The sequence below is a fragment of the Triticum urartu genome, chromosome 7 (assembly GCF_003073215.2).
Source record: "Triticum urartu cultivar G1812 chromosome 7, Tu2.1, whole genome shotgun sequence".
Taxonomy (NCBI): domain Eukaryota; kingdom Viridiplantae; phylum Streptophyta; class Magnoliopsida; order Poales; family Poaceae; genus Triticum; species Triticum urartu.
Genome location: NC_053028.1, coordinates 201,658,245 through 201,679,598, shown reverse-complemented (window position 1 = coordinate 201,679,598; position 21,354 = coordinate 201,658,245). Strand labels below are relative to the sequence as shown.

The 21,354-nt window shown below is 46.3% G+C and overlaps 2 protein-coding genes across 3 annotated transcripts; one reads left to right on the top strand and one right to left on the bottom strand.

Moving 5' to 3' along the window:
* Nucleotides 1-11: 11 nt before the first annotated feature.
* LOC125520853 (phosphate transporter PHO1-3) lies at nucleotides 12-2,512 on the top strand (the record flags this gene model as incomplete). The annotated part of the gene is made up of 8 exons (XM_048685888.1): nucleotides 12-184; nucleotides 289-538; nucleotides 623-727; nucleotides 826-870; nucleotides 1,259-1,411; nucleotides 1,512-1,790; nucleotides 1,877-2,013; nucleotides 2,118-2,512. Coding segments are annotated over 8 exons (1,230 nt in total), but the record flags the coding sequence as incomplete, so codon positions are not given.
* On the bottom strand, nucleotides 2,413-5,611 carry LOC125520852 (pentatricopeptide repeat-containing protein At1g74600, chloroplastic-like). 2 transcript variants are annotated; one of them, XM_048685885.1, is made up of 4 exons: nucleotides 3,272-5,611; nucleotides 3,087-3,191; nucleotides 2,675-2,997; nucleotides 2,413-2,554 (listed from the first exon to the last, which is right to left on the bottom strand). In XM_048685885.1, exon 1 carries the CDS (start codon nucleotides 5,507-5,509, stop codon nucleotides 3,494-3,496), a length of 2,016 nt encoding a protein of 671 aa, XP_048541842.1. In that variant the 5' UTR covers nucleotides 5,510-5,611; the 3' UTR covers nucleotides 2,413-2,554; nucleotides 2,675-2,997; nucleotides 3,087-3,191; nucleotides 3,272-3,493. The 2 variants fall into 2 exon arrangements, with proteins under 2 accessions (XP_048541842.1, XP_048541843.1); XM_048685886.1 differs by lacking the exon at nucleotides 2,675-2,997 and having other exon boundaries at nucleotides 2,424-2,554.
* Between the last annotated feature and the right edge of the window lie 15,743 nt (nucleotides 5,612-21,354).

The following is a 21,354-nucleotide window of genomic DNA, read 5'->3' as shown; positions in this document are numbered from 1 at the left end:
TCTGTTCCAATTCCATCATCAAGATCATTTCAGATTCCTTATGCACTACTGTCAAATTTTCAGGACTATTCACTGGTGCCTTTGTAGCATTATTTATCGGCTACTGTATCATGGCGCACATAGCTGGGATGTACACTCAGCAGTCAAACAAGGTCTACATGTCAACATCCTACCCTGTCCTTAGGTAAGCACCCAACATGTCAGTTCAATTGCTACTATACTCCTAAGAAACAAAAGGTGCTAAAACTCAATGATCCAGTACTGATATTAAACGATCCCGATCTGCAGCATGTTCAGCCTCTTCTTCCTGCATCTCTTCCTCTATGGATGCAACATTTTCATGTGGAGAAAGACACGCATAAACTACGCATTCATATTCGAATTTGCACCTACGAAAGAGCTCAAGTATCGTGATGTGTTCTTGATATGCACTACCTCTATGACGATTGTTGTTGGTGTCATGTTTGCACACCTGATACTCATTGTCAAAGGGTATTCTTCAAGTACAGTCCAAGCAATCCCAGGGTGCCTTCTTCTGGTATGCTATATTTAACGTTACATATGTAATGTTTATTGTCAATGTTGCTATAACCATAAGAGGCTGATGCTTCTACTTATTCAGGTGTTCTTATTAGTATTGGTCTGCCCTTTCAAAATCCTTTACCGATCAAGTCGTTATCACTTCCTAATAGCGATCAGAAACATCATTCTAACCCCCTTTTACAAGGTACTTTGCTATAGCTTAAGAGCATTTTTTTTTAAATGAGTGGACAGAATCCTATCAAACTCCATACAAGAAAAAGCTAAATTCATGTTTATATGCAGGTTGTCATGGTTGATTTCTTCATGGCTGATCAGCTTTGTAGCCAGGTAATCGAATAATAGAAGCTAAATGTTTGTCAAGTTCAGCTATGCTAGCTTAAACCAAAATGCTCAGTGGGGTCCATTTTCAACATGAACTGATCAGCATCAATAATTTCTTTTGTCAACATGAATGTTTATTTGAGTTAATATTTACTACTCCCTCCGTTCACTATTATAAGATGTTTTTGGATATTTCAATATGGACTACATACGGACTGAAATGACTGAACAAACACACTAAAATGCGTCTATATACATCCAATTCAGAAGAAAGTTAGAACATCTTATAATAGTGAATGCAGGGAGTACATATTACTACAGTGTAGCGCGTAAAGAAGCAATGATGGTGTTTAATTTGGAATGACTAATAAAGTAATGATTTGCTGGAAAATAGGTACCGCTGCTTAGGACCCTGGAATACCTGGCATGTTATTACATAACCAGCAGCTATAAGACACAAGACTATGGATACTGCACAAGAGTGAAACATTTTAGAGATTTGGCTTATGCAGTATCCTTCCTGCCCTACTACTGGAGAGCCATGCAGGTATACAAGATTGAGCATCACTTACCACATCATAATGTCTGTTCTTCAGACTTCTTATAGGTACTAATGCTCTTTCTTATCATTACGGTTGTCCTGACAGTGTGCAAGGAGGTGGTTTGACGAAGGGGACATAAACCACATTGTCAACCTTGGGAAGTACGTGTCAGCAATGCTTGCTGCAGGAACAAAAGTGGCATATGAGAATGATAACAGTGCTGGATGGCTGTCACTTGTCGTCATCGTGTCAAGTGTCGCCACTATCTACCAACTGTACTGGGACTTTGTCAAGGACTGGGGTCTTCTACAGTTTAACTCCAAAAACCCTTGGCTTCGTAACGATCTGATACTTAAACAAAAATACGTTTATTTCATATCCATGGTATGTTCTCTAAAATAATTAAGGTTTGCATCGAAAAATTGTGAGCGAAGATTGCATGTACTTACAGAGAGCCTGACATTTTACAGGGTTTGAACCTTCTTTTGAGGCTTGCTTGGCTTCAAACTGTCATCCACCCTAACATTGGAAGCCTGGATTCTAGAGTAACTCTGTTCTTTTTGGCAGCTCTTGAGGTGATTCGACGGGGCCTTTGGAACTTCTACAGGTAAAGTTTTTGCCAGTGAATCCTAAGTCTTAAATTTTTCATTGTGAGGGATATACAAGCCTGAATTTACACTAAAAGAACATTATGAAAAACTTCTATGTCAGGCTGGAGAACGAACACCTAAACAATGCAGGGAAGTTCAGAGCTGTGAAGGTTGTTCCACTTCCTTTTCATGAAGTCGAAGAGGACTAACAGCATGGGGCGTCATTGCAGCACGCTCTAGGATTGCAAAACTCCCAAACAGTTCAGATGTAACACCAACTAATGTTAGAAAGCATGCACTACACTACTATAATTCAATTCATTTTTTGGTGTGACAAATAAAGCGCATTCAAATGTACCGTTTGGAGAGGAGAAGTGATATGCAAATAATAACACTATATACATAGAGCACATAAGTTCCAACTAGTTTTCCATGTAAGAATTGGTACTGGTATAATGTAAACTGAAGTCAGATAACTTCATGAGATCCAAGTACTCGAAAAATAGTTGCTCTACAGTTCTTCTGTTGACTGTTCCACCCATCTTGTATTTTGGCTACCTGGGAAATATGATTATATCTAGTTAGTGGTAGCCCAGTCATGGATAAATTACCTCAAAAGAGATCAATCAAGGATCAATATGACTAGCAGAATTCGCAGTTGACTAATAAGTTACTTACATTACAAGCTCAACTAGGGATGCAAAGTGGCATCGTGCTAAGGCCCACTAAACTAAGCTGCCAGTATAAAATGTACTGATTACAGCAAATAGGGGCCAGCCTTATTCTTTTTTTATCAACTTAAGGAAGCGGGCTGACGTGGGACGCCACTTTGCATCCCTAAGCTCAACAAGATCGCACGCATCATCACATACTGACATATATTCAGTAGTGAAGCTCCAGTGTTTTGAATTGTGAATACTGAATAGTAAGCACATACGAGATCCTGGTATACAGATTGTTGATGTTGCAGTTAACCTGACATTAGCATTGTGTCTTCTTTGCTGCATATATGTTCAAAAATAGCATATTACAACTTAATTTACAAATCAGAGAGCATATGTAAGAAGAGCTGGGCAATGTTCATACTGACCTTCCATTAGAGGTTGAATGCAAAAAAGGGTATTGATGCCTGGCATTGCATTTGCTTCCAATAATGGGTTTACACCTCTAAATTTCCAATAACATCAAAACTCACCTGACAATATACAAGAATTGTACATAGTGGTAAGAACTCTGTTTGCAGTTTACAACATTGTTAGTAACAGAGTATCTCACCTTAAGATACCAAGTCCTAGGCATATAAAGGATAATAATCTTGTCCTTCGTACCAAGTCATCTTTCTAGTGGAGATATGACATTGGGCTCAATTCCCAGACATGACAACCGCGGCAAGCAGTCAGTCAATCTCACACGGTTGAGTCCATTATGCCTCAATACAACTATCAAGTGTAACTCCACCTGATGTGTAGAAAACGACACATCAACGCATCACCAATCTTACGTTATTCCAACTTGTAATACATCGCATGTATTATCTGAAAATTCTTCTCCAGCAACCCAACTACTTCCCACATCTTTTCTTACTCGCTGGACATCAAACACAGTACGATTCCAAGCCTTCTCTTCCCACATGTCAATTGAAGCATGAATGCTGGATAATGTAATGTATGGTGAAGGATCATCTGGTCTTATTTCAAGAATCTTCTTTGCTGCCAGCCTTCCCAACTCCACATTACCATGAGTCCTACATGAAGCTAGCAAAGCTTCCCACACGAGTTGGTCCGGATGACAAGGCATAGCATCAATAAACTCGAGTGCATCAGAAAATCTTCCAGCGCGGGCAAAAAGATCAACCATGCATGTGTAGTGCTCCATCTTAGGCTTCACACTGTACTTGGTGTTCATCAGTTTGAAATACTCACAACCCTCAGCAACTAGGCCCATTCGGCTGCAAGATGATAACAACCCGACAAAAGTGTAATCATCTGGACAAACTGCTTCTTCTTGCATCAGATCAAATAGCTGAATGGCTGCCACCTCATTTCCATGCTGTGAAAAACTTGTGATTAGTGCATTCCACGAGATAATGCCTCTACTTCTCATTGAATTGAAAATCTTCAGTGCAATATGAACACTTCCGCACTTGGCGTACATAGTCAAAAGGGCATTCTCAACTGAATTGGCATCATCAATTCCTAACTTCACCGCCCTCGAGTGAATTTGCCACCCAACAGCATAATTTGTGGTGCTAGAACAGGCCCTTAGCACACTGGTAATGCAAAAGACGGGAGATCCTAAGCCTTTCCGAAGCATTTCCCTGAAGAGCAAGAGTGTCTCCAGAGCAAGATCATTTTGTGTGTAGCAAGTTAATAATGCCGTCCATGATATAATGTCTTTGTTTTCCAAACGATCAAATATAATCTCTGCACTCATGACATCCCCACATCTTCCATAAACAGTGATGGTTGCATTGAGCAGTAATGTATCCAGCTTAAAGAAAGTCTTCAGAGCATAGCAGTGGACCTCCTTGGCCATTCTCAGCTGTCCCAATGATGAACAAACCTGCAGTAGGCTAGTTACAGCTGACTGATCAATCACCATATTTTCCATGACCATCTCACGAAAGTTCCAAACTGCCTCCATGTTGCATCCATTCCGTGCAAAAGCTACAAGAAGTGAAGTCCTGGAGAAGGCATCATGCCTTATCCGGCAAGACAACCTAGCCATCTCATTCACTCCACCACATCTACCATACATCGCTATAAGGGCGGTTCCTAAAGCAGGATCAACATCAGTTCCCATCTTCAATAAGCAGCCGTGGATTTGCTTCCCACCAGGGAGCAACTCGGGTGCATCAAATACCTTGAGGATGCAAGAAAACGTTGCGTTTGTTGGCCAAACCTTCAAGAGCAGCATCCTCTTTAGCAAGGCAATTGCTGCATCACGGTGCTCTGAACATCCCTGGTTGACAAGGCAGCTGATTATGCTCGTCCAGCTGGCGACGCACCTCTGCGGCGAGAGCGCAAACGCCCGCCACGACGAGTCCACGCGCCCGCACTTGGAGTACATATCCACCAGCGCCCCCGCAACGCTCTCGTCCTCGGCCACACCAAACTTGAGAGCGGAGGCATGCGCTTGCGAGCCCGCGACGGTGTCTTTGGCACGGGCGCACCCGGCGACCAGAGCGCCCAGCACGAACGAGTTGGGGCGGTCGCAGCTTCCGCGCTCCCCGCTACGAAGCATGTCGGAGAAGAGAAGAAAGGCCTCCCGGAGGTCGCCGAGGCGAGAGGCGCCGGAGACGAGGACTGACCAGGAGACGACGTTGCGCTGGGGCATTTCGTCGAACAGGCGGCGTGCTTCCGCGTGGAGGCTGCCGCTGATGTAGGAGAGGAGGAGGTTGTTGCAGAGGTAGATGGAGGCGAGGCAGCCGAGCTTCGCGGCGGCGCCGTGGACTGCGCGCGGGTGACGGCCGCCGCCGCCGCCGCGGAGGAGGGCGGCCAGGTGGTCGTGCATTTGTGCCTGGCATTCGGCCGCCGCCGCTCACCTCAGCCTGTGTCGCGCTCCATCTACACTCGGCGGGGTTTAGAGAAAAGAGGTGGTCTTCGGTACAACACCCCCCAAGACGTATAAAGGATAGGGGCGGTCATTTTCACACGCCGTATAATAATACCCACCCGCCGTAGGCGCGCCTGCGTCGCCGTACGGCACTGTCGCGTACGCCCGCCCGTACGCGCCCACGTCCACATGCACACCCGAGTGATAAAAAAAAACGATCGGCGAACCCTATCTTCAAGACGCCTCATCCGCCTCCGCTCGCGCCGCCGCCGCCACCATCTCCGGCAGTACCTGGCCGACGAAAAAAACGTACGCGTTGTGCGCTACACCGACAACCGCTTCAGTCGGGCAGACGCCTCCACCGCCGGCAGCTCGTATCCGACGACAACCGCCTCATGTCTGACGAAGGCAACAAGGTACGCGAGGCGCTGGCATAGTAATTTAAGAACGGATTTTAATTGAGAAAATGTTACGTGATGTTTGAATGTATATTTGATTATATATGAACATGTATAGATTGAGGCTGAAATAGGATATGACGGTAATGATGGCGGTAGCGACGACGGATCATTGTCATTGGATGAAGACAAACATGACGGCGAAAATTATATGAGTTTGGATGAGTCTTACAGTGGCAATGTAAGTGGTCTGCATGTTTTCAACCATATTAAATACAAGCATCCGCGATGATAATAACATGTTTGACTGTGCACAGATAGGAGGGCATGATGACAATGAGGATATGGATGTAGATGATTCATATGCTGAAAGCGGAAGCCATGTAGGTTTAGATTTATGTAGGTTATTTTAAAGTGAAATTAAATACGCATCAAGTCTTACATATCATATTTACAATTTGCGCAGATGGAAGTGGAAGGGTACTATTAGTGGAATTTTTTCGATGATGCCAATGATGAAAACGATATCGATGCATCTTATAATGACAGCTCGAGCAAAGTAAGTAGTGGAAAGTGAATACATATGATAGTCCTTATACAACTATTTACTGACATATACGGTTGTTTGTATTTTTTTCAGGAAGAGGATGGTGACGTGTGCGAAAACGATGATGATGCCGATGGTGATGAGTGCAATTTTGATACTGGGTACGATGAATACCAGCAAGAATCACTGAACATGCATTGGACGGTGATGTCCACGACGTTCAGGACAGACGAGGAGGCATATGATTTCTATAACGACTATGCCAAAAAGCGTGGCTTTAGCATTAGGAAGGACAACTTGAAATATAGTAAGGGTATCGACGCATGTAGGCGGTTGAGGAGGTTTCTCTGTTCAAGGTCTAGGAAACGACAGGCCAAGTTTTGTACCATGGAAGGGAAGAAGCGCAGGCTGAGAGCGGAGACTCGGTGCTATTGCGAGGCCCATCTAACTGTGAAGGTTGACAGAGAGCGCTCCATTTGGTATGTCAGCAGTTTCAGCGATGATCATAGTCACACTCTTGCTAGACCGGATGAAGTTATATATCTTCGATCTCATAATCAGATAAAGGAATACCAGAAGCTCGAGATCTTAGCAATGGCAGATGCTGGGCTCAAAAAACATTGGATTTATGACAGCTTCGTTAGTAGGTATGGATCATATGCACTGGCTGGTTTCGGGAGGAGGAAGCTTTATAACATGTGTTACAGGGAGAAAATGAAGTTGCTAGCAAAGGGTGATGCGGACACTGCGATTGGTATCATGATGACGAGAAAGACAAGGGATCCAGACTTTTTCTTTGAGCACACTGTTGACGCAGAAGGAAAGCTGAAGAACATGTTCTGGTGTGATTCTCAGTCACATCGGGATTACCTTGACTTTGGTGATGTAATCGTCTTCGACAGCACTTACAAGATGAATAGGTACGGAATGCCATTCATACCTTTTGTTGGTCTAAACAATCATCGTTGCACCACTGTGTTCGGTTATGCAGTTGTGTCAGATGAGACGGAGGATACATACGTTTGGGTGTTGCATACCTTCTTAAGAGCTCATTGTCAGAAGAAGCCGAGGTCTGTAATTACTGACGGAGACGCAGCCATGATAAGGGCCGTCAGGAAGGTCCTTACTAACGTGTGGCATCGACTTTGTTCGTGGCATATTGAGAAAAACATGCAGAAACACCTCCACCACAAGTCCCTTAAGGAGTTCAGGTCTCTTATTTATTATGCCACTACACATGATGAGTTTGAGGCGAGATGGGTAGCTTTTAGAGCTAAATGGGAGTCGGAGAAAACTGAAACATGGTTGCGTAGGATGTACCGGAAGAAAAGGCTTTGGGCTGCGTCATATCTCACCGGTGGGTTCTTCCTTGGTATGTGAAGTAACCAGAGAATCGAGAGTCTGAACTCTTGCCTTCATATGCCTCTTGACTCTGGCATGACAATTGTTGATATGGTTGTGCATTATGAGAACTGCATTGTTCGGCTCCGTGAGAACGAGTCACACGATGACTGCATGTCCACACAGACACTCCCTGTACCAGTACTCGACGAGTTCAAATGCATTGAAAAAGCCGCTGCCCGTGACTTCACTGCGGTGAACTTTTACCTCTTGCAAAAAGAAATGAAGAAGGCAGCGGATCTTGAGATCATAGATAGACTGAGTGGAGCTGTCAGTAGGAGATTCATAATGGCATGGAAAAAATAACAGGCAACTGAGATTCAAAGTGGACTATACACCTAGTAATTCAGAAGAAACAGTGAAGTGCAGTTGTGATAGTATGAAACGTAAAGGTCTTCCATGCAAGCATGTTCTTTATGTTTTAGACAGGTTGAACGTGCAGGACTTACCTAGGTGCTTAGTGCTGCGAAGATTCAGCAAGAATGCTAGAGGTGGACTGCTCGTGAAACGCACTAGCGATCTCTTCGCATGGGGATGGGCAGGTACTGAGGAGAGAACTAAGTACAGTGCGTTGACTATTTTGTCTGCGGAAGCAAATCATGTGGCATGTCATAAACCATTTCTATTTGATAAACTGAAGGCTGCTCTGGAGGATGTGATAGCAAATAAGGATGTTGAGGAGGAAGATTATGTGAGACAGCATAGAGTTGCACATGATGATGTTTTTGTGCCGAATCAAAATCATGTTTTTGTTGGTGATCCGGAAAAAATCAATACGAAAGGAGCACCGGAAGGGCAGAATAACAAAGGCCGTGGTAAGGAACCTGACGTGACTACACACGGTAGACCCAAAGGTTTTGATGAGAAACCTCCGGTACGTCTATGCGGTTTATGCAGAGGAAAAAGTCATTTCAAAAACAATTGTCCTCAGAATCCAAAGTATGTGCACACCATTTCATTAACATTCTTTTCTTGTTTAGTTAATACTTTACAAAATTTTGACATATATTACAATTTTTCTATGCAGGAACATGGCATGATGATCATAGCAAAGAAGTGTTTGAATAAAAAGAACAACTTCTGATTACAATTGACGATTTATTTGGTTGTCTTAAAGAATAGTACTTACATATTTGTTTCGTTACATCGATATGGGAGACTTGTAATCGGTGTTTACTTATGTCATATTTGTTGGCACTATACTCGTTGTTCTTAATATGATATGCGACATATAAATTTTACGTTATAATATGATATGCGTTATACAAATTTAACATGAATGTAATATATACATTTTTCGTACAAATATATGATTTTGTGTATAAATAATGCATGTTGGGCGATCAGAGGCGGCTGCACAGCCGCCGGTTGCTTTAATTTGAAAAATAACATTAACAGGCGCGGCTGGCCCGCGAGTTGCGCCAGCGGGCGCAAAGAGGCGGTACATACGAGGAGGATTCAGGAGCCGATGCAGAGGGCGATCCCGAGGCTGACGCCGCCCTCGGCCGCAGAGGGGCGCACGTACGAGGAGGATCCAGTAGGCGCCGCGGAGGGCGATCCCGAGGCTGACGTCGCCCTCGGGCGCTGAGGGGCGCACGCGGGCCGATGTAGAATCAACCTTGGGGCCGGCAACGGCAACCCTGGGGCGACGCGCGGCGCAGGCCCGTTGGCCAGATGACGCGGCCCACGTGCGCCATATAGCGGCGAACGTGCGGCGCGGGCGGCGCTCGCCTCTGAGATCGTCATAGTATATCATCGGAGTATTTTAAAACCCCAAATTGTATATTCGCGAAAACACTCATTGAACATACATTAAAAATTAAATAATAAAATAAAAAATGATTAAAATGTATTTTTAATAAATTTGTCAGGGTACATAAACTTGACATGCTAAAAATATTTGAAACTCACATAAAAAAATAAAGCATCCACACACAATCCTCAGTCATGAACAAATAATATTTCGACAATCACGTAGAATTGTTGTATAATATTTTTATTTTTGTTTCCTCTTCGCAAGTCGAATTACTTTGTTCTTCAATTCTGTAAGCTTATTTTCGAGGGACATAATAATTCCAGTTATCATTCTTTCTCTCAAACTATCAATAGATTCCTAAAAAGTAATAAAAATAATATTATTTTCATCACTTATATATGATATAATGTACTAACTTTTCATACTTAAAATGTACCCACCTGAGAAATAGCAGTAATAAATTTTTCTCCGTCCCAGTATTGAAAACAGCGAAGAACGAACAGTCCACATGAGTTCCTGTGTTAAAAAGACATAAGTGCAATTTTGAAAGCACGTTAAGTAAGATAGCACTTAATCAATTAATGTATTTCAAAAACACATGCTACATGTAACTCACCTATCTTCTTGTTGAGGCATGTCGTAGGGGACTATAGGCCATGCGGACACATCCGGGAACGACATAATAGCACTATCATTTGCATCTTGAATATCTCTTGCAAGTTGCTCTCTCTGACAAAATAAATGAACACGTTGACTACATACGGTAAACAAATTATATGGTTAATTGTACACACATGAATACGAAACTTACAAAATTTTCAATGAATTTCCTGGTAGCTTCAGAGATATTTTCTCCCCCCTCAAAGAATCAAGAATTTGGAACTCTTTCTTTTTAGTGTGCAAAACACATGTGATCCAATGATTTTTATCCTTATTTAAAGCAAAATAAGCCTATTTCATAACTTAAATATTGTTAGTAAGCTCGGCTTTCACATAAGATAGTAATGAAAATACAATTCTGCAATACTAACGGTACCTTCGGTTTTGCAAAATATTCTGTCATGCATCTGTTGAGATGTTCATTTGCATGTGCTAAACGTTCTGGATCGCCTACCAACTTCCCTCGTCTTACTGAGTTTGACCGAGTGTTCAATAACCAGTAAGATCTATGTGTGGGTACAAGATACCTGTCTTTGACGATACTTGAATCCGATATGTACGTCGCATAAGCGTCAATTACCTGAAATAAATGACTAAATTTAACATGGTTGCAACATACTTAACGCATGACATAAGCATGACAATAAAAATACATACATCACCGGATATCCATGCATGGTTAAGTATCTGGCAAACTCTTGCCGCAGAAAGTTCATCATCTTTACTGTTGTTGAATATTTCATGGTTCTTATGTTTTGGTGAGTGCTCGTACGCTTTCACGTACTGCACAGCGGCACGCACCATATCATCCACAGAATGATCAAATTGAGGGGTTGTTTCATTAAACAGTTCTACAACACAAGTCAATAAAGTTAAAGTACAAATTTGTACTACATAATTTCCAAAAATATATTCATAGCATGTTTAACTTACTCGTTTTCGCGGAACGTTTCGCACGTTTTCTCGGAGTCTTTTTAACATAAGGAGATTTCGTGTACTTTGACGCACACCGCTTTCGCTTCTCTGGAATCACCTCCTTCTTCTCTTGTACCTCGCTATTACCATCTGACAAGGCTTGTGACACTTCTTGCTCATTTTGAGGGACTTGCCATCTTGTAGCTTCTATTTCATCAGTTTTTAGAGATGATGCTTCTTTTTTTTCTGACTGCTCCGGGACATCTATAGGATCCTCTTTCTCATATTTAAAGCCACTCAAGTGACCAGTACTGAATTTGAACGAATCCCCTTCTTCAGAATCCAAATCATAATGCCCACTGCCATTTCGGCCATTAGGTGTGTGTTTGTCATCATACTGAAATTCTTTTTTAGATACTTGTTTTCATACTTGGACTCACTATTCTGTCCATACAAATTTTCTTCCTCCTCTGCCATTGTGCCCGGTTTGTACCGTACACCTGTTTTATTCATTTTCTCTAACAATCTCTGCAAAAGTAAGCTCAGTCACATGTTATATATTTTTATTAATTTATCGAGTTTAATAAAGTGCATACCAGAGTTGTTACATTTTTACCTGTGCGCATAACTCCAGCATACGAAACAATTCCTTAGAATTTCCTTCATATCATTCATAACCCGGTCCATAAAAGGCTTTAGATTAGCAGGGACCTCGGACACATTGTCCACTTTTTTCTTTCCCGTAACGGATGACTTTCGGCTACTATGTTTCTTACTGCTTTCAGCTTGTTCATCTGCAAGTTTTTTCATTCTATACTCCTTCGTAATGCAGTCATCAATCTGCAAAGTGAGTATGCAATGACAACATGAGTACATAACATTCTCAATGCATAATCAATGTACTAGTAAATAAGCATTATAATATTACCAATCCATGGCCACGACCATTTTTCAGGTCGTACTTGTCTTGTTTCTCTGCTTTAGATTCAGTCCAATTTTTTATTAGGGGAACTTGCAACGACAACGGGTCATTTTTCGGGCCGGTGGTTGGCTGCACCTTCTCCCAATATAAGTACTACAAAACAAATGACAAAATAAGTTATGAACGCATAAATTAAAGGAATATGAAATAGCATTAATTAATAGCATACCTGGAGTAGGGCTAGGTTGCCACATGGCCATTGCCTCACACGGCCGTCCTGCTTGAGTTTACCAATCTCCGTCAAACAAGTTCGCAAAGTGAACACGTTAAAATTCAACGTGCTTATCCGCTTCATGTCATGCACCAACGCGTAGTACTCCTTTGGTATGGAGACAACCGACATGGGTGCAATAATGGTCCCCAGCAAAACAAGAACAGCCATCCAAAGAAATTCATCATCGGCGGATTTATTCCTCACAATTTTTTGAATCAAGTCATCTATCATTATGTGACCATTCTTTTTGTGAACGTACTGAATAGGAATTTTCTTTATTAACTCTTTTCCTTCCGTCACAAGAATGCCAAAAACATCCTCACCTTCATTCTTAAACCCAAATATTGAAAACACATCGTCCGGTCTAAGTGAAATAAGGCCTTTACTGCCACTATGTTCTTGTATCATGAATTTTTTTTTGTTTGGGTTATAACCTAACATCATAAAATGCAGCAAAAAATCTCTCATTTGTACTGACGGAATGATCAACATCTCTTCCAAGCCTGTTTCGTAGAACCTAAATCGCTGAGCGGTGGTAAATTTTTCAACGAGACTTATCCACTTCTCTATGGAACATGGAATCACACCATCGATGTCCATACTGCATGTTAATTTTTTCCTATTAATACATATGATTACGCAATATCACCGACAAAAATTGTTCGAGGCGGGAAACGTGACCTTAATCCGGGCGACATCCACCGAACAACGGCTGTGGCGGAGCCGAAAGCAGGCAGCCCAGCGTCGGCGATCTGCGCCTGCGGGCGTGGGGCAGTCTGTGCCAACGAGCGTCATTGACTGTGGACGGCGATGGACGGTGCTGCACATGCGGCGAGGTCGTTGCGCGCCTGAGGGCGATCGTGGTAGGGCGACTGGGGGCACGGGGCAACGTACGGGGGCGAGTGGTGTGGATAGGGTTCCGCCGTGCGTGGCGGTATACGGCGATGGAAAAGGAAAAAATAATTCGTTCGCCGACTGGGCCCAGGCCCGATACCGCCGAACCTATCACGCCCAACCTATAGCGACGGCGGCCACCGCCGAACATGCTAATGTTTAGTCCCACATTGCTTCTTGTCATGCTAATTCACCTGTTTAAATACCGTAGTCTGCTTTCAATGTCAAGTCCTCTAGTGTGGCGGTATCACTTAAGGAGGTTAACGTAAATTATGCTCTGGCACTCCATAATCATGGAGTGTCACAGCAATGATTCACATTAATCTTCGTAAGTGAGTCCGTCCGCAATATGGGACTTTTTATATTTTTGTTTATTTTTTTTATTTTTCCATGAAACGCCGCCATGTTTTTTTGACACGCAACATTATGGCACGGAAGCACGCCTGCAAAATTGGGGTGCGTTTCGACAGTCGATGCATTTTCTACGTTTTTCTCCGAGGAAATACCCAGAAAAGGTCTCCCGACGTGACGCAACTTCCGTTCGTACTCCGATTCCATCGTAATCTGACGTGCGAGACCGTGGGGGTCACTGACATGCGCATGCAAAAGTTGGGTACGTTTCGTCCATGTCGGCACATACTCACAGTACAAACCTGAGGTGTCGGTTTGTGGTGTGACATGCATTCAGTAGGTGTTCCCTTTCACAAAGCCATGAAAGGTCGGGATTCTTTTTCACACGCTACAGTATGGCACACAAGCATGCCTGCAAAATTTGGGTGCGTTCTGACACTCGATGCATTTACTACAATTTTCTCCGTGAAAATACCCAGAAAACGTCTCCTGACGTGACGCAACTTCCGTTCGTACTCCTATTCCGTCGTAATCTGACGTGCGAGACCGTGGGGGTCACTGACACGCGCATGCAAAAGTTGGATGCGTTTCGTCCATGTTGGCACATACTCACAGTACAAACCTGAGGTGTCGGTTTGGGGTGTGACATGCATTCAGTAGGTGTTCCCTTTCGCAAAGCCATGAAATGTCGGGATTTTTTTTCACACGCTACAGTATGGCACACAAGCACGCCTGCAAAATTTGGGTGCGTTTCGACACTCGATGCATTTACTACGATTTTCTCCATGAAAATACCCAGAAAACGTCTCCCGACGTGACGCAACTTCTGTTCGTACTCCGATTCCGTCGTAATCTGACGTGCGAGACCGTGGGGGTCACTGACACGCCCATGCAAAAGTTGGATGCGTTTCGTTCATGTTGGCACATACTCACAGTACAAATCTGAGATGTCGGTTTGGGGTGTGACATGCATTCAGTAGGTGTTCCCTTTCGCAAAGCCATGAAACGTCGGGATTTTTTCTTCACACGCTACAGTATGGCACACAAGCACACCTGCAAAATTTGGGTGCATTTCGACACTCGATGCATTTACTATGATTTTCTCCGTAAAAATACCCAGAAAACGTCTCTCGACATGACGCAACTTCCGTTCGTACTCCGATTCCGTCGTAATCTGATGTGCGAGACCGTGGGGGTCACTGACACGCGCATGCAAAAGTTGGGTGCGTTTCGTCCATGTTGGCACATACTCAAGTACAAACCTGAGGTGTCGGTTTGGGTGTGACATGCATTCAGCAGGTGTTCCCTTTCGCAAAGCCATGAAACGTCGGGATTTTTTTCACACGCTATAGTATGGCACACGAGCACGCCTGCAAAATTTGGGTGTGTTTCGACACTCGGTACATCTACTATGATTTTCTCCGTGAAAATACTCAGAAAACGTCTCCCGACATGAAGCAACTTCCGTTCGTACTCCGATTCCATCGTAATCTGACGTGCGAGACTGTGGGGGTCACTCACACGCGCATGCAAAAGTTGGGTGCGTTTCGTCCATGTTGGCACATACTCACAGTACAAACCTGAGTTGTCGGTTTGGGGTGTGACATGCATTCAGTAGGTGTTCCCTTTCGCAAAGCCATGAAACGTCGGGATTTTTTTTCACATGCTATAGTATGGCACACAAGCACGCCTGCAAAATTTGGGTGTGTTTCGACACTCGATGCATATACTACGATTTTCTCCGTAAAAATACCCAGAAAACGTCTCCCGACGTGACGCAACTTCTGTTCGTACTCCGATTCCATCGTAATCTGACGTGCGAGACCGTGGGGGTCACTCACACGCGCATGCAAAAGTTGGGTACGTTTCGTCCATGTTGAATACAAAATATAAATTAGTGCATGAAAAATACAAAATATGCAATGATTTTTTTAACAGCCGGCGCGCGTGGCGCAAACTGCCGGGCTAGGCAGGCGACCCACGTCGCGCATGGGCGGCCCACGACGCGCATGGGCGAAGAGGTGGCGGCCGACCGTGTGTGCGCCTCTAGTGGCGCCAACCGCCCGCAGTGTTGTGTTTTTAGTCCCACATTGCTAGTTTTCACGGCTAATAACGTGTTTAAATATGTTCATCCGTCTACAACATCAAATCTTTAATCATGGTGGCCATACCTCATTATGCTTATGTACGTTCTGCTATGTCATTTCACAATTATTGTGGACTGATATAGCATGACCTGTATAAGTGTTGTAAGGTATGAGTATCCGCGCTTAAAGATTTTTTTGTACGTCCGGACGGAGAATTTTGTTACATCCTTCAAATTGCGTATGGTTATTCTGTGTGGGTGTGCTATTCTATGTGGGAGTGGGCATACTAACTCACATGCAAAATTTCAGGCCATTCTGAAGATGTCAAAAAATTGACCTCCTTCTCCGTAGACCGTTCGGGTCGGAGAAAAGGCCCTGTCCGAAAACGAGGTCAATTTTTCGACATCCTCCAAATGAACCCAATTTTTTTCCATAGTCTTGTACCATCATGAATAGGATGCATGACAAGTTTTGTGGCTTTTTGCAATTTTATGAATTTTCTATAATTTTTTCGGTCGAAACACTTTAAATGCTGACCGGACGTGACGCAATGTGCTCTTCGTATCGAAATACCTTAAATTTTTGGATTCTGTGTGGGAGTGGGCATACTAACTCACATGCAAAATTTCAGGCCATTCTGAAGATGTCAAAAAATTGACCTCCTTCTCCGTAGACCGTTCGGGTAGGAGAAAAGGCCCTGTCCGAAAACGAGGTTAATTTTTCGACATCTTCCAAATGAACCCAATTTTTTTCCATAGTCTTGTACCATCATGAATAGGATGCATGACAAGTTTCGTGGCTTTTTGCAATTTTTTGAATTTTCTATAATTTTTTCGGTCGAAACACTTTAAATGCTGACTGGACGTGACGCAACATGCTCTTCGTATCGAAATACCTTAAATTTTTGGATTCTGTGTGGGAGTGGGCATACGAACTCACATGCAAAATTTCAGGCCATTCTGAAGATGTCACCAAATTGACCTACTTCTCCGTAGACCGTTCTGGTAGGAGAAAAGGCCCTGTCCGAAAACGAGGTATTTTTCGACATTCTTTAAATGAATATGATGCATGACAAGTTTCGTGGCTTTTTGCCATTATGAATTTGAAACAAGTAAAACGCTGAGCGGACAAAAATATTACAAAACTTTATGTATTAATAAAACAAACTTTGCGTAAAGTGCTAAACTATCAAAAATAAGATACATAATAATGATGTGATCTGAGTTTACAATGCACTAGCAGCACTACCGCAGCTGCCCGGACAGTGTAACACTGTCCGGACAGCTGCGGCAGAGCTGCCCAGGCAATGCAAAGTCAAATCACATTATTACTATCTTTCTTATCTGCTAGGGTGCATGAATCCGCCAATATAATCCGGTCTGGGCGTCCTTCGGCGGGTGAGGTGGGACTAAACGAAACCATCCATCGTACCAACCCCCACCCCTGCGCCCTCGACCGCCCGCAGGCGCGCCTTCCAGCGGCCCACTAGGCCTACTAAAATTGGCCCACCTTGCCAGTCAACGCGCAGCGCCACGAGAGGCCGCTCGCACGCGCACCATACGGCGGCCCACAGAAATCGGCCCACCTAGGCGGTCCACGCGCAGCGCCGTGACAGGCGACCTCTACCTTTAGTCTCACCTCACCTGCCGGAGCTCGCCCGCACCCGCTTAAATAGCGCGCCCCGCCCTACACCGACGTGATCCGAAGAAATAGACCGCCTAGTTTCTCTCTACGCCGCCTGGTTGGGCCGGTGGGCCTTGCGGGGCTGAAAAGCGTTCCCTTTCGCCGATTGGCTTGATCGGGAGTGACTTACTAAGCCTCGCTCGGCTCCGGGGCGGCGTTCTTTTTTTTTAAATCTTCTAACTTGTTTTTTACTTTTTACAATACAATTTTTCTTTTTAAAAAAACTCTTCTAACTTGTTTTGCGAATATTATGTCAATTTTTTATTGTTTGGTTTTATATTTACTTTTCTAGTTTTCATAGGTTTTTTTCAATTCAAGTTTAATTCTTTTCTGATTTTTTACTTTTTACAATAGAATTTTTCTTTAAAAAAATCTTCCAACTTGTTTTGCGAATATTATGTCAATTTTTTATTGTTTGGTTTTATATTTACTTTTCTAGTTTTCATAGGTTTTTTTCAATTCAAGTTTAATTCTTTTCTGATTTTTTACTTTTTACAATAGAATTTTTCTTTAAAAAAATCTTCCAACTTGTTTTGCGAATATTATGTCAATTTTTTATTGTTTGGTTTTATATTTACTTTTCTAGTTTTCATAGGTTTTTTTCAATTCAAGTTTAATTCTTTTCTAATTTTTTATTTTTACAATACAACTCTTTTCAAAACTAAAAATAACAGTATCGGTTCAAACACTTGATTCTTCAATAACATTTAAAAACCATCCATTCAAACACTCGATATTTCATTATAGTTTTCATAGATATTTTACATAGTACTAGAAATAAAACTTAACTAAAGAACATTACGAAAATAATTAAACATTACTAAACAACATTTTGAAAGTAACCCTAAACTACTCGTCCTCCACGCTGCCGAAGTCTGCCTCGTCATAGAGCCCATCGCCGTTGTCGCTGTTGCTGCTGTCGTCGAGGGGCACCACGGGCACGGCCGGCGCAGCCATCGAGTCCTCGAGCGCGGCGTGATACCCGGGAAAGTCCTCCGGGTCCTCCGGGTGGACGGCGCCTGGGGCGACCTGAATGTACTCCTGAACGAGCGGCGGCGGCATGTTCTCCGACTCCCTGAGCACCGTCAGGTAGCCCGGCATGTCGTCCGGGTCGCCGGCCTCCGCCGCCAGCCGTCTGTACTCGATCACCAATGCCGGCTCTGGCTGCTGCTGCGGCTCGGGCGGAGGGGCGCGGCTGGACCCGGCGCCGTCCCTGCCCGCGGTACGGCTGGACCCAGCGCCGTTCCTACCCGTCGTACGACGATCGCCGGGGCCGAGGCAGACAGCGCCGCGGTCACCGCCTGGGCCTCCGCGGGGCGCGGGCGGGTGCATGGCGCCGAAGTCGACGCAGGCGCGGGTCGAGCGCGCCTCGCCGCAGCGGTACAGCTCAAAGCCGTACCCCGGCGGAGCTGGCACGACGCCGGCGACCGCCTGCGTGCGGTACGGCGCGACCACCTCCTCGAAGGTGCGCCCATCCCAGAGCGGATGCCGTCGTGCGCGGTTGTGCTTCGTGGGCAGGCGCGGGCCGGCGTAGGCGTGGAGGCGGCGCAGGTGATCGTTGGCGAGGCGGTCCGCCCAGCCGGGGTTATTGGGGGCGTACTGGGGGTCGGCGAGCTCCTCCGGCGACAGGCGAGCCCTGTACAGGCCGACGGCGCGGGCAAAGAGGTGGGTGCCGACCTCAGGCACCGGCGCCACAGGAACGCCGTCGACGCTCAGGCGCCACCTCGCCGGCAGGCGCACGTCGGGCGCCGCGGGGATGACGAAGTGGGCGAGCTCCTCCGCCTCCTCTAGGGTCAAGTTGGGGCTTGCCATCGCCGGCGAGAGGAAAAGGTATGGCGCGCGAGGGGGGAAGGGCGCAAGAGGGCGACACTAGCGACATGGGGAGAAGGCGAGGTAAGGCGAGGGTGGTGTGCGAGCCGACGGAGGGTGCGAGGCGCTCTTTATAGGGCGTAGTGGTGGGTGGGTGGGGTGCCGGCGATCAATGTCGGGGGGCAGCCGAGCGGGCGGTCAAGGGCGTAGAATGGCAGGCGGCGGCGTGTGAATCGGCGCCGACGATTAATGCCTGGTACGCGAGGGGGCGGCGTGCGCGGGCGATCAAGCGGTGGCGTGCGCAGGCGCGCGACAGGCAGTGGCGTGTGAATCTGTGCCGCCCGTGGACCGACGCCGGCGACGGGACGTCTCACTGCGCCGACGTTAATGGATTCGCCTAATCCATGCCGAATTAATGGATTAGGGTTTAGTACGTGTGGGCCCGCCCTCCTCCTCACGCGACGTACACCGCCCACGTACGGGCGTACAACGGGCCGTACGGACACGCGCCTTGCTACGCCGCGGTACGCCTCCCCCACCTAAATTTCCCATCCTACCCCTACTCACTTATTCTCACAAAAGGGTATCTTTTAATCTGGACCATTGATGTGTCCAGGGGGGTTGTACCGAAGAAGTGTAGAGAAAAATAAACAGTCGGCGCATATACGTTTGGAAACACGAGCAATTTTATACAGTAAGAGCAACTCCAAACCCATTTGGTGCCCGTTGCTTGATTGCGTCGGCGTGGACAAAAAAGCGTTCGCGCCGACGCATTTGCAGCTCAAATTTGCGCCCCAAATGCATCAACGCCGACGCGGAATGGACGCCTCGCGTGCCTTCTTGCTGTCCACCGCGTCCTCACCTGACGGGTGTCCAACTTCGATGGTCAACATTATTTATGACGATCGCCCACCTTGGGCCCACGCGTCAGCGACGACGGTCGTCTTTTTTAAGCCGGGCGTGCGGCGGGGCCGTCCTCATCCATTGCCACTCGCCCCCGTCCTAATTTGGCCAACCCTGCCCCCATGTCGGCGACAACCCTAGCTACCGCCATCATGGGCTTCTTCTCCGGCATCGGCAGCAGCGGCAAGGGCAAGGCCCCCGCCCGCCATTCCCCCTCCCTCCCCGCCCTCCCCGCGCCGCCGCGCGCTCCTCGGCAGAGGCAGCGCATCAATGTGTTGGTGCACCAGGCCGAGTGGCACTGGCAGCACCGCGTGCCTCTGCCGTACCCCGACATGATGCTGCCGCATGACTGGCATTTGGATCCGGAGAATATCCCAGTGTCGGTGGCGCCGCGGATGGCGAGGGCCCATATAGAGGAGGTGCGGTGCCGGCGGGCGTTGCTGACGCCGGAGCAGCGCGCCTTACCGCACTACGCCGTCGAATCGCCCTACTGGGCTCGATGGTTCACCTTCGAGCACAAGGAGGCGAGGCGACGCGGCATCCGCGGCGTTGACTGCAGCCCGCCGCCGCCCCCGCTCGTCGTCCACGACGAGGACTAGGAGGTTGAGGCTGCCTACCAGGTAAACATTAAGGAGGGTGAGGAGGAGGAGTGGTGGAGGGAGGCGGATCAGGTGGCTTTCCAGGCTGCCATGGCAGAGGCCATGGCCCTCTCTGCGGCGGGCGACTGTGTCATGCCGTCGGTGACCCCGCCGTACCCGCCCAAAGCCGAGCCGTAGGAGCCAGCCCCCCTCGAGCGCTACTCTTGGACCGGAGTAGTGCGCGAGTGGGTCAGCGCTCCGCCGATCTGGCTCGGGGCGATGGAGAAGCAGGAGGCGGCCTACCTCGACCACTGACACCGCGTTCGGCTGGCCGAGGAGCGCCGGGAGGGCGAGCGCCTGCAGATGCTCGAGCGCGAGGCCGAAGAGGAGGCGCGCCAGGCCTAGGCAGCGGCGGTGCAGCTCGACATCGCCACCCTCTGGAACACGGTGTTCCCCTGGGTCGAACCTGCGCCGACGCTAATCGACCTCACCGGCCCCGACGCAGACGTCGACAAGGACGCCTAGGGCTACGCACCGTCTAGTTTTTAGTTTTTTATGTTAATCAATGTAATGTGGACTTTTGCCGGCCTTCGTGGCCGGCTTTTATGTTTAATTAAATGCATGT